We start from the raw sequence: 13,043 nt of genomic DNA, 5'->3' as shown, positions 1-13,043 counted from the left end.
ATATTTCTGGCCCGCCGGTGGGCCAGCGCGTGTTAAGAGGTTAACTTTACTTAGAAGTGGGCGCTTAAAAGAAACAGTTTGTGCTATTACCCCAGAACGGGTGGAAAGGAAAGTTTACCGGCACCTTGTTCTGGCCACGGAGCTACAGTGGAAACTAGCTACCCTGAACCACAGCCGAGAGGCAGTATGGCAGTCAAAGGTAACCGCGCGCTAGCCCAAGAGGGGGATCTTTTTCTGGCGTGGGTGAGGAATTCTGCACAACAGAGCGCCGTGTACCACATAAAATCGAGGTCAGTAAACACAAGCAAAATCCATACACAAGGCGCACTGCATTATAAGGCGCAATGACGATTTTTGGGAAAAAATAAGTATTTTAAGTGCGCCTTATAGCCCGAAAAATACGGTACTCAATTTAGTAAAAATAATGAAAGTCAGTAGATCTGAAACATTTCAATAACCTTTAAAAAGTTTCCTCAAGTGCTGTCACAAAGACCATCAAAAACATTATGATGAAGCTGGCTCTCATCAGGACCACCCCAGGAAAGGCACTTCAGATAAGAGCACCTAAATGCTTTTTGGTTTAACACTTTTCTGTTACTGCATGATTCCCTATGTGTTCCATCATAGTCTGGATGAGTTTTTGTATTCATTTACAATGTAGAAAAAAACTAAACAAAAATGAGTGAATGAGAAAGTGTGTCTGGACTGTATGTTTTGAATGTATCTACAACCACCCTAATAACCTGCTTGATATAAGATATTTTATTAAGTTATCTATTTATTTACCCCTTGGACCCTGTCTATTGAACCCCATGCTTTAATTCTTTAATCCCATAAAATCATAACTAAAATAGTTGTGTTTCCACAACAGTCTAATCCAAACTGTTACCAAATATTCTGCAACAGTTTCTGCAATAAGATTTATAAAGGTATGATTAACCTTGTGTTCAGGGTATTAACTTTTAGAGGAACTTCTAGAATCATCATTATTTAGTTAGTTTAATAAGTTTTTGGGGTTTAACTCTATGCATTTCCCCTCATGAAAAGTCTGAACACTAATAAAAACAATTATCGTAAGTGTTTCTCACCTTCTGTACAGCAGAGATCTTAAACCCCACTGTGATCTACCTTTATGCAGATTTTGGCTCCAACCCTAATCCACCCCACCTGACCCAGCTAATGACCTGCAGAAGAGCATGATTAACTGAATGAGGTGTGTTAAACCTGGGTTGGAGGTGAACTCTGCAGGAAGACAGATCTCCACATGGATATTATGGGAGCAATGCTGTATAGCACAGCATGAAAAACAAAGCAATCAATCTGTTATCTAGAATATTCCTGTAGAACCAAGTTCTCCAGAGAGCTGTGATACATTACTGATTGATAAAATATTAAAACTACAGATGAGCTGATTCACTCATGACACTAACTGCAGATGTGGATACTGACAGAGGGCACAGCCACATTTACCTTTCCAGACAAACATAACCTGAGAAATTATAAAAAGCACTTTTTAAATGTTGATTAAAAAAATCCAAACTAATTAAGCCCTGTGAGAAAAAGTATTTGCCCCCTAAAACTAATATAAAAAAAACTGTTTTTTTGGTAAATGTGAGATGGGCCTAAGTGTTCTTTTTGATCAGCAGTGTTCTTGCCTTGAGAGAGAGACTGGGTGAAACTGGTCTCAATGGGAGAGTTAGTTAACTCTCTTATTATTGAAGATTCAAGATTGAAGATTTTTATTGTCACGTCACAGAGTACAGGTGTACAGATGAGTGAAAAACATGGGTGCAGATTCCCACCAATGTGCAAAGAATAATATTTACAAGAAGTAAAATGAGACATATAGATAGCTTTACAGTATAAACACTATTCACAATACACTTAACACTTAATAACACTTAATAATGATTCAAATAATATTATTGAATCATTAACACTGACCTTAACTGAGGCAAGTGAGACCTGTAGTACTTTAAATTTTGTTCTGGGTTTTTTTGTGACTGTTCTCCATCCCTTTTGGAGTAATTTTGGTCGGCCAGTCACTCCTGGGAAGGTTTACCAGTGTTCCATGTTTTATCCATTAGTGAATAATAGCTTTAACTATAGTTTGCTGGGGTTCCAAAACTTTACAGATGACTTTATAACCTTTTCCATACTGACTGAAGATCAATGACTTTGTTTTCTAATCTGTTTTTGTATTTCTTCATATATATAATGTGTTGCTTTTTGAGATCTTTTTTTTTATCTGCTTCTTGTTGTCAGACAGGTTATATTAAGGTGATTCTTGATTCTACAGGTCTGGCAGTAATCAGGCCTGGTTGTGGTTAGTAGTCAAATTGAACTCTGATTAATTACATTAATTACTGTGATTAATTACAGTTAATTTATAAGGGGGCAAAACTATTGGTTGGTTATATTGGTTTGGATATTTTTTCCCCCTAATAAATGAAATTATTTAAAAAGTGCTTTTTATATTTGTCTGATATTAAAGTTCGTTGCATAATATGAAAATGCAAGTATGACAAAAATGCAAAATTACAAGGACTATGTAGAGGGCAAATACTTTTTTACGCCATTGTATACATATTGCTGATTGTGTCACAAGATGGCTTTTAATAAAAACAGGTCTAAACAAATCTCTAACCCTGATAGTCCAATACTGAGATAAAGAAAGGAAAACTAAACCTTCAAAGCAAATCTACACCACATTCCTCATAAGCCCACTTTCAAGACACTGAACTGCATTTTTATTGGCAATAGAAAATCTACATAAATCAATAACTTCGCCTAATCCCTGTTTGGGGAAACTGACTCCATGTAGAAAATAATTCTAAAGGTAATTAAAAAAAAAAAAAAGCTGTAAACAGACCTCATTGTTAATCATGGTCTCGTTTTGGTAGCTAGCCACACTGCCTCTAAACTGCCTCTAAACTGCCATCTCTTAAAAGTGAAGCTCTACATGTCTCTACAGGTGAAGCTCTACATGTCTCTACAGGTGAAGCTCTACAGGTCTCTACAGGTGAAGCTCTACAGGTCTCTACAGGTGAAGCTCTACAGGTCTCTACAGGTGAAGCTCTACAGGTCTCTACAGGTGAAGCTCTACAGGTCTCTACAGGTGAAGCTCTACAGGTCTAATGTAATGGCTGGAGGCAGAATGATGTGTAGCTTTAATTTCATAATGTTTCATTTTCTTCTTTAAACACTCTTCCTCTCTTCAGTGCCTAACCTATAGCTGTTCCACTATACTATATTAATATTATTAATAAGGTGGGTTACGCTCAGGACTCGAGGAATGATTGACAGCTTTGGCTGAACCAGAACTTCTGCAGGATCTTTTTATTTATTACATGGAGTAACTGAGTCGTAGATGAGCTGTAAGGCTTGTTAATCATACTAATTATCAGTGGTGTGCAGTAAATATAGTGGGTACCCCTTCTGCAAACCATCCGCCGACTAATCAGCGTGTACCCCTTCAGCACAGCGCTCAGAAGGGGTTAGGCAGCCACAGCCCCGCCCCCGAAATGAAAATCATGAATCTGATTGGTTAGATTGTCCTATGACTTTGCTAACAGACTCATTACTACATCCTTCTCAAAATCAGGAGAAGGGTCCACGAGCAGACACACGGGGGCAGAAGCCATTTTAAAAAGCTTTGATTTTTGGTCAGTACTGCTGTCAGTCAGATAAGAGTTCTATAGCAATTGAAAAACACAGACTAATGTTTTGAATTAGTTGCTGTTTTTATTTTAGTTCATTTATAAAATAAGTCCAATACAATAACTCTAATATATATTTCCTGATTAAAAATGATGTAATTATTTACATGCACTTATTGTCACCGCTTTCCTGAAGGGTTAGAATGGCCTCACTGCACACAACTGCTAATTATAAATACCTATTGATCAGGTGGTGTCATGCTCTTACCCTGCGTTCACACTGAAAAGCGACAAAGCAACAGGCGACCATTCATTTAAGGCGACAAGCGACAGAGCGACACGTGACACGGAGCTGAATTTTTCTCAACTTTATGCAAATGAATGACACGGTGAAGCGACATTCTAACCCGATTTGCCCCTAGCTTTTCTTTGGACTAATCACAAACAAGGCGGTCCGACGTCCTCAACCTCCTACCCTAATTTTTGGTTTCTTTCTCTGTTCATTCTCTTGAACAGGGTGGACCCACATCGATCTGCGGGAACGGCTGCGTTTCCAGAGCAGGTAGATCACAGAAACGCCCAAGAGTCCAGCAAGTTTGGGAGTTACAGCTGTAGAATAAAGTGGCCAAGCGATTCTGTTTTTGTGCCTTTTTTGTTGTCGGAGGCTGGACCATGATAAACGAGCGTGTTGAGCTTGACACGCCCACAAGCGACAAACGCTGGGCGACACAAGCGACTCGTCGCGTTCCAGTGTGAACACAGGGCTAGTCCCAATAACAGACTCTCTGTTTAAAGCTCTCTGTTTCTGTTTCTTTAGGCTACACTGTAAACTCATTGAAGATGGTATGAGATGCTTTAGTCTGTAGGGAGTGGGCAGGCCTTTCAAATGAGTCTGACTCCACCTCTAATCTCTACTGCCCAGACTCTGGTTGAAAATTTGACAACATAGCAGAAGAACTTCGTTTTTATAAAACAGATGTGAATCTTCTGACTCCAGCAACCCCCGCAGTGCTGCTTTCCCAGCGGCATTGATAACATTTCTTTCAGCTAAACTAACGCTACTAAACTCTTACCTCAGACTGGGTGAGGCAGTTTCACTATGTCAAAGCCCCAGAGTCCGCTTTATATCTTAAAATCCGACGCGAACGGCGCCTGCTTTGACCAGTGTTCTGTCGAGTTATATTTAAGGTCTCTGTAAAATGCGTAATCAACCGGAGATCCGTTTTAAACCTATAATTACTTACACAAGATAGCTAACGTTAACTAGTTGGTGTAAACAGAATCTGTAAGCTCTTAAGCTAAAGAGACAGTGTCGGCTCTGCTGCAGCCCAGCTTTTGCTCTGTCTGTGGGCGGTCCCGAGCCAAGGTGTGCGAGGCCATTAAAGTTCCACTGGGTAGGATTGAGATGTTTTGCTCGTGGGCTCCCCCTACAGTTGTAGAGTGTAATAAATGTTTCAGGCGGATTAGTTTCTCTTTCTCGTATTCTGGCTTTCAGACATATTCGGTCTCTTTCCAGCTTCTGCCAGAGTGTCTGTATGTTAGTTTGTAAAGAATGAACCAGTAGTCCTTGTAGAACTGTTAGAACTAAAGGTCGGAAAGCAGATCGCAGTTCTTGCGAGCCTTGGTCGCGGCCGCCTCGGAAAACATAGAGTCTGGTTTGAGCTCAGAGGAGCTCCAGCACAGACACGAGAGCACCGCTATTCCTCTATTCCTCTATTACACCTCAATGCAGCGCTGCAGTGAGCTTCAAGCTGTAATTTTACTTCTTTAAAAAGTTCAAAAATCAAGGAAATCCTACCTAGTGCTGCTTTAACTTACTGGTTGACAGACACGGTGCTTTTCCTGATTGACTATTTTCTATTGTCTTTTACTAGCTCCTGCAGACAATAGAGGTTGAACACTTTTATATGCAGCATACATATACAACTCAGAGAGGTCTATTGTATTTTACAAAGAACAAGAAAAAATGGATTTCAGCAGAAGGAGACCTTTAAACCAAAAGCTGAAGCTAATCTTACACTTTTACTTTCTTCTTGCCCCATATGGTCATCCACTATTGCGGAAACAGTGTTAGGAGCAGACTGCACAGAGCTAGTATTTGTACAGAATGAAATGAGAAAAGTTCAAAAGAAAGGATGTTATGAAGTACCTCACAAAGAAATGATCAGAAAACAATGATAAAATATATATATATATATTAGGGGTGTCACGATTCTCTAAATCCTCGATTCGATTTCATTTTCGATTTGAGGGTCACGATTCGATTCGATTCTCGATTTTCTTGTTTTTTTTTTTCTTGTTATTATTTTATGCCTCATAAAATTTAAATAATATATTTATTATTATTATTATTATTATTATTATTATAAATATTATAAATATTATTATTATTATTTATTAAGATATATATGGTAATGCCATCTAGTGATTTTTTTTGGTAGCAACAGTGTGCACTATTAAAACAAGCAGTTTATCAGAGCTGTGTGTGGATGGCTGGTGAAACTGCTCATTACATGAAGCTGCAGTTCTTCATCCAACCACTAGCAGCAGCAGCACAAGCCCCGCTCTCTTCACTCAGTCACTACTTCAGTACAGCCCAGCCACGGGCTACAGGGCTCAGCCAGTCCGTTTTTACTGTTTCTGTAAACAAATAAAGGTTTTAACCCCACTAACCGGATAATACAGCTCACTACAGTTCATCTTTCAGCCCAAGCAGCTAACAGCAGCAGGTTAGAACAGCCGACACGGAGGCACTGCTCGGATTACATTATAAACAGGTCAGTTAGCGCGCTGCTAACCTCAGGATGTTTATAACTACGGAGTTTAGTGGACACACCACGGCCGCCAGGTAAGTCTTTTAAAGGCTACTGAAGACTATTAAAGGCTATTAGAGTGTAACCCCTGGCTCCCAGGGGTTACAAGAGGTTATTGAAAGCATTATTGGGGGGCAGAAATCAGTACAGGCTAGTTAGATAAGTGATGTGGGTATTGTCTTATAAATATTTACACATAACTTATATCTCTCCTGAAAAGCATTTATTTTAGTCAGAAACACGCTTGTGTTTACTTTATCTAAGAGAAAGATGTTTTTTTAATTCAATGGAAAGCAACAGGTGTAGTCAATTATAAGTTTAAGATTTTTAATCCACCTCACTGTGATCTATAGTCAGTGTTCTCAAGTCACACTGACACACGCATTTCAGCGAGTTCACACGCTCTCACCTGCGCGCACCCACCCCTCCGTTAGATACAGATACAAAACCTGCGCGCCCAACCCCCCCCCCCCTCCCCCGTTGGACAGATAAAAACAGTGAGGTTTAAGTTCAGAATGACTCAATACTTATCGGAGGTGAGGGACTTCCAACAGTCCACTGCCAAAGGAAACGTCTTTTAAACCTTTATAAGGTTCATCACACGCATATCTGTATTCGAACAAAATGCCTTGGAAGCTAAAAAGGTTCAGCTACGGCATCTCTAAACGTTTAATAGCACCTTTATTTTTAATAGTGTGCAGAGACTAAATATCATACTGTGTGTCAATCTTTACACGTCCAATACTGATATTAAATCTTTAAGAATCAGTGAGTTTCAAGGCTGAATAGATAGTTGCACTGCTAAGCTGTAAAATAAGCTGTATTCGACTGAAGTACTTCCAAAGAATAATAAAAAAAAATAAGCATTTGAATGTCTGTCTGCTAGAGATACAACCAATATTCATTACAGCTCCTGAGCAGAGTAAAGAGTTCAGAAATCTGCTCCCTGTAGCAGATTTTCATGGCACTGTTCCTGGAAGAAAAAATATATAATATTAACAGGAACACTCCCAGACTGGGTTACATGGATAATGCTGTGGAATTATTTACTTTATTGCATCCAAATCATCGCATTTAAGCCCCCAAAGCTATTATAAATAAGCTCAGTGTAAAAACTCTGCCCCTCATTTTGTGCTTTACTGATAATAGTGCTTAGTGCTTCAGCCTCAGTCAGGACTCTTTCTGCATAGAGAACTACAAGGAGAATGCATTGCTATAAATTTTAAGCTGTTTCCAGTTCTCACTTTACTATTACTATTTTCTAACAAGCATTGCACTCGATGGTGTGATGCTGTAATGCAAACAGCACAGTGATAAAGCCAACAAAAGGTAAGAAAAGTAAAAAAAAAAAAACAGTTTATTTTGCATTTGAGCACGTCTATCTCTAGCTCTTGTAATGGCTACAACAGTTCACTAAAATCAGGGTGTTTCAAGTTAATTTCAGGCAAAAGCTAAAAATGTTGATTTTTTTTCAGACTCAGTAATATTACCTAAATCTGATTACAAATAATCTTTGGGTTGTTTGAATAGTAATGAAAAGCTTTAGAAGCTCTAAGGGGTCTTTAGAATTTTTTGCTGGCTGCAAGACCCTCACTTGAGTTCTGAAGCACATCAGCATCACACAGAATTCAGCAGAGCCATGTTTTTTCATGCACATCCCAGAAAAGCGGTCAGTGCTTCAAATACAGGGCAGCCGTTTCCTGCTGGAGACCAGATGACCTTGAGCTTATCAAAAGCCATGATGCTCAAAATACTCAGATCAGTGAGAAATAGAGCACTCCAGCAAAGGCCTACAACACTAACTGAGGGGTGTGATAATGTGAACAGCAGCACACGCTCAATAGATCATTCTCTACACCACAGCGCCCTCTAGTGCTTAAGCCCATTTCTGCAAAACCGCAGGAGAAAAATGACATGACCCCTAAATCAATAACCTCAATAATTCATGGTGTCAAATACTATTTATTTCCATCAACATGATGCTATATGATACCAACTCTGATAGATTCTGGCCAGACTCAGCTCACAGAGTTCCATAAATGAAAACATTTTTAAGATTTTATATTAACAACTGCTGTGCCCCATAATATAATATTAACATTTCAATAAAATGCAAAGCAGTTATTCAACATGAATGAATATACAAATGTAAAAATGAAACAATCACACTAAACATATTTGACACCTTGCTTCTATGTATGTAGATATGCATTGCTAAAAAACATATTTGTATTGTTACTATACATCATCATTTGCCTATTTTTTAGGATATTTGAACATTTTTATAAACCAATTCCAATGTCTAAATATTCTTTATATTTACAATTTTATATTATCACAATTTATATACAAACTCCTTACTTTTTATTTACCGTATTCTTTGCACTAAAGGCTCACTTAAAATCCTTTAGTGTTCCCAAAAATCGTCAGTGCGCCCTAAATTTGCCAGTCAGGTATTAAGGAGCAGTAAAGCTACTCCGCTAGTGTTCTGCGTTATAAGTGCAGCCATATACAGGAGTTTCAGTTTAGTTCTCCAGTACAGAGACCACGACTAGCTGTGAAGTAGCATTAGCTGCTAAGCGCTAGCTCTTTTGCAATTCAGAGGTGAGTATATTGGACTGTAGTCTGCTGCTAACTCTGGCTAGCACTGCTAAAGAAGCATTAGCCGCTAAACGCGCTAAGCCAAGGTAGGAAGACCACGGATCGTGGTCCGGGTCCGGACCCAGACGCTGTCCAATGCGGACCCAAACTGATTTGCAGTCGGAGAATAAAGCGAGAAAGGCTAATTCAGATGGTGCGCACCAGAAAAAGAGATAAAAAAACTACATTTATAACACACACTAACAGTAATAATATTAAATTAAATAAAACTGCTGTTTTTAAAACAAAGCTGATATTCTGGCCAAGTTCAGCACATTTCTCCATATATTGTACGATTTGTCATTAATGTAATTATTATCATGACAGGCAGCCTAAATCTAAAATAAATAAAATCTAATAGAATAAATATAACATTTGGATTCACATTAATAGACTCATTACACAATCAGACACAATATTGTTCAAATATACTGAATAGTATGTGTAATTTGTTTTGTCTTTCAGTTGTTAAGGACATAAAACATGGACAGAACTACTACACTTCTTCAGTATTCAGGACCTGGAAACATTTACTACACAAGCAACTGGGTTTCAAACTACAGATTAAAGGTTCAAACTAAGAAAACTCCCACATATCCCGCAGGTACTCACCTAATGTTCAATCCAGTGGTCTGGCCAATATTCTCCCAAGCCTGCAGCTCCTGCCCCAGTTTCTGCACAGCATAAAAAAAAATCATTTAATAACAAGAAAATATTAAGAGGGATTTCATAAAACCCTAACTCCTAAACAGCTGGGACGCTGTGTAGAGTATAAATAAATATAAAGTATAACAGAATGCAATGAATTCTAACACCCATATTTTACTCATAATAGAACAAAGAATTTGACATGAATAGCATATGATTCAGAATTTCCATCAAATAGACTGGATATTATGGAAAATATGACTTTTCAAACACTAAAACAAAGTTTCTTATTTATAAGAGAACCAAGACTTTTACAAATACCATCAAATCAAAAGTTACTTTAATCAAAAAGTAAAGACAAAGTATGGGAACAAGCATTTATAGATCTGATGACCCAGGCATACCCATCTAAAGATGAAGCATGTTAGATGAAGATTTAGAAATCTTTTATAAGTATATCTATGCACTCAACAGCATTTAGCAAACAAAAATGGGAAAAGGAGGGAATTTTAATAGAAAAGCACCAAATCATTGAAATGGAGGGAATTTTGTTGGAAAAATTTAATTCGATTTTTTATTACACCAAAGCAGATTGTCCACATGGAATCCTCTACTCCTGTGTGTTGGAGTAAATGTGGATGCCAAGAAGAAAAAAACAATATAATCAATTTTGGGTGTGTCCAAATATATAAAAAAAATTGGGACGATACATTGGAGGCTCTTCTACATACAGAGGTGTGAAAAAGTGTTTGCCCCCTTCCTGATTTTCTGATTTCCTGATTTTTTGCATGTTTTTCACACTTAAATGTTTCGGAACATCAAACCAATTAAATATTAGTCAAAGAGAACACAGGTAAACACAAAACGCTATTTTTAAATGAAGGTGTTTATTATTAAGGAAGAAAAAAAATCCAAACCTACATGACCCTGTGTAAAAAGTGATTACCCTCTTGTTAAAACATACCGTCACTGTGGTTTCTGACACCTGAGTACACTGTTTCTAGCCACACCCAGGCCTGATAATTTCCACACCTGTTCTCAATCAAGACCTCACTTAAATAGAACCTGTCTGACAAAGTGAAAGATCTCCACCAAAAGATCCTTAAAAGCTACACATCCTGCAGAGATCCAAAGAAATTCAGGAACAATTGAGAAAGAAGGTAATTGAGATCTATCAGTCTGGAAAGGGTTATAAAGCCATTTCCAAAGCTTTGGGAATCCAGTGAATCACAGTGAGAGCCATTGAACACAAATGGCGTAGACATGGAACAGTGGTGAACCTTCCCAGGAGTGACCGGCTGCTCAAAAGACTGGGCAAAAATGTTCCTAGACGAAAACCACTGCTGAGCAAAAACAACATTAAAGCTCATCTAAATTTTTCCAGAACACATCCTGATCCCAAAGACTTTTGGAAAAACATTCTGTGGACCGATGAGACAAACGTTGAACTCTTTGGAAGGTGTGTGTCTCAGTACATCTGGTGTTAAACACTGCATTCCAGAAAAAGAACATTATAGCAACAGTAAAACATGGTGGTGGTAGTGTGATGGTCTGGGGCTGGTTTGCTGGGTCAGGGTCTGGAAGACTTGCTGTGATAAATGGAACTATGAATTCTGCTGTCTACCAAAAGATCCTGAAGGAGAATGATGTCCCACCATCAGTTCGTGACCTCAAGCTGAAATGAACTTGGGTTCTGCAGCAGGACAATGATCCAAAACACACCAGCAAGTCCACCTCTGATTGGCTGAAGAAAAACAAAATGAAGACTTTGGAGTGGCCTAGTCAAAGTCCTGATCTGAATCTGATTGAGATGCTGTGGCATGACCTTAAAAAGGCAGTTTATGCTCAAAAACACTCCAGTGTGTCTGAATTACAACAATTCTGCAAAGATGAGTGGAGACAGAATTCCTCCACAACGCTGTAAAAGACTCATTGTAAGTTAACACAAACGCTTGGTTGCAGTTGTTGCTGCTGAGGGTGACCCGACCAGCTATTATGTTTAGGGGGCAATCACTTTTTCACACAGGGTCATGTAGGTTTGGATTTTTTTCTCCCTTAATAATAAACACCTTCATTTAAAAATAGCATTTTGTGTTTACCTGTGTTGTCTGACTAATATTTAAATTAGTTTGATGTTTCGAAACATTTAAGTGTGATAAAACATGCAAAAAATCAGGAAATGGGCAGGTGAAGGGGGCAAACACTTTTTCACACCACTGTATATTTAGAATTGAGTTCCCTCCCTTTAGATTGCAAGATGTTGTATTTAGGCTATATTCTATATACAGGATATATAACTGTTTATATGAGTTCTGTTTATACTTGTACTGTCATTCCATCTTAATCACCCTCATCACTATTGCACTATTGTCTTCTGTCTATTTGTGTATTGTACATATAGTGTCTCCCATTCTTTTATATTATATATTTTATATTATATTTTCACCTCTCATCACTATTGCACTATTGTCTTCTGTCTATAAATGTACAAAGTATATATTAGACCAGATGACTTGTTAGAAATGTACATTTAAGATGTAATTTGAGCTAAAACCCTGATTTTTTTTAAGGTATTATAAGGATTGGATCTATTCTTTTATGTATAAATGTATTTTATTTTTATTTATTTCTACTGCTCTGGGTATTCAGATATGCAAATGTATTCCATGGATGTAAGTAGATTTCCAATACAATAACAAAATGTATCACAACACACTGAAATGTCAATATACTGCCTAGCTCTTCCTGTGTGCATGAGACAAAACCCAACAATGAAAATTGGATGATTTTGTGTGGTTCTTTCTGACCATCTAAAGCAACTTCCTCTAAAACTGTGGAGACAGTTTGGGTCTTCTTTCAGGTCTTAGCAAAGTGGCCAGACCTGTCAGAATTGTTTAAGATTTAAGATGCACTGTACATTTAAATCAAATAAAAAATAAATAAATTAGATGAAGACAGAAAAGATACTAGATTAACAGGATTAACAGTTGTTAGTTATGGCAAGATTAGAGATTACAGGACATTCAGCAACACTGAATTAATAATCCAAAAGGGGTTTACAGGTTTTACACCCTGTGTGTAGAATTCTGCCCCTGCTTTGATTTCATAAAAACAGAAAAAACATAAACAATGTGCATCATGTTCTTGTTCAAAGACATAAATAAAAATACAGATTTTGAGCCTGTGCCAGGGATCAGAGAGTTTAAAAGGGGAAAAGGGGAACTTTGTCATTAAATTGAATTTTCTAGCAGCATAAACTCCAGTGATTCTATACTGCTGTCCT

The 13,043-nt window shown here is 37.8% G+C and overlaps 1 protein-coding gene across 1 annotated transcript in view; it reads right to left on the bottom strand.

Moving 5' to 3' along the window:
* The window catches only part of mad1l1 (mitotic arrest deficient 1 like 1), a 120,089-nt gene that overhangs the window by 88,645 nt on the left and 18,401 nt on the right, over positions 1-13,043 (bottom strand). Inside the window, exon 9 of the mRNA XM_022668627.2 lies at positions 9,725-9,786. Coding sequence (XP_022524348.2) covers positions 9,725-9,786 — 62 coding nt within the window. The remainder of the gene's footprint in view (positions 1-9,724; positions 9,787-13,043) is intronic.

The sequence above is a fragment of the Astyanax mexicanus genome, chromosome 21, assembly GCF_023375975.1.
Source record: "Astyanax mexicanus isolate ESR-SI-001 chromosome 21, AstMex3_surface, whole genome shotgun sequence".
In the NCBI taxonomy this organism is placed as follows: Eukaryota; Metazoa; Chordata; class Actinopteri; order Characiformes; family Acestrorhamphidae; genus Astyanax; species Astyanax mexicanus.
This window is presented reverse-complemented; position numbering and strand designations above follow the sequence as displayed.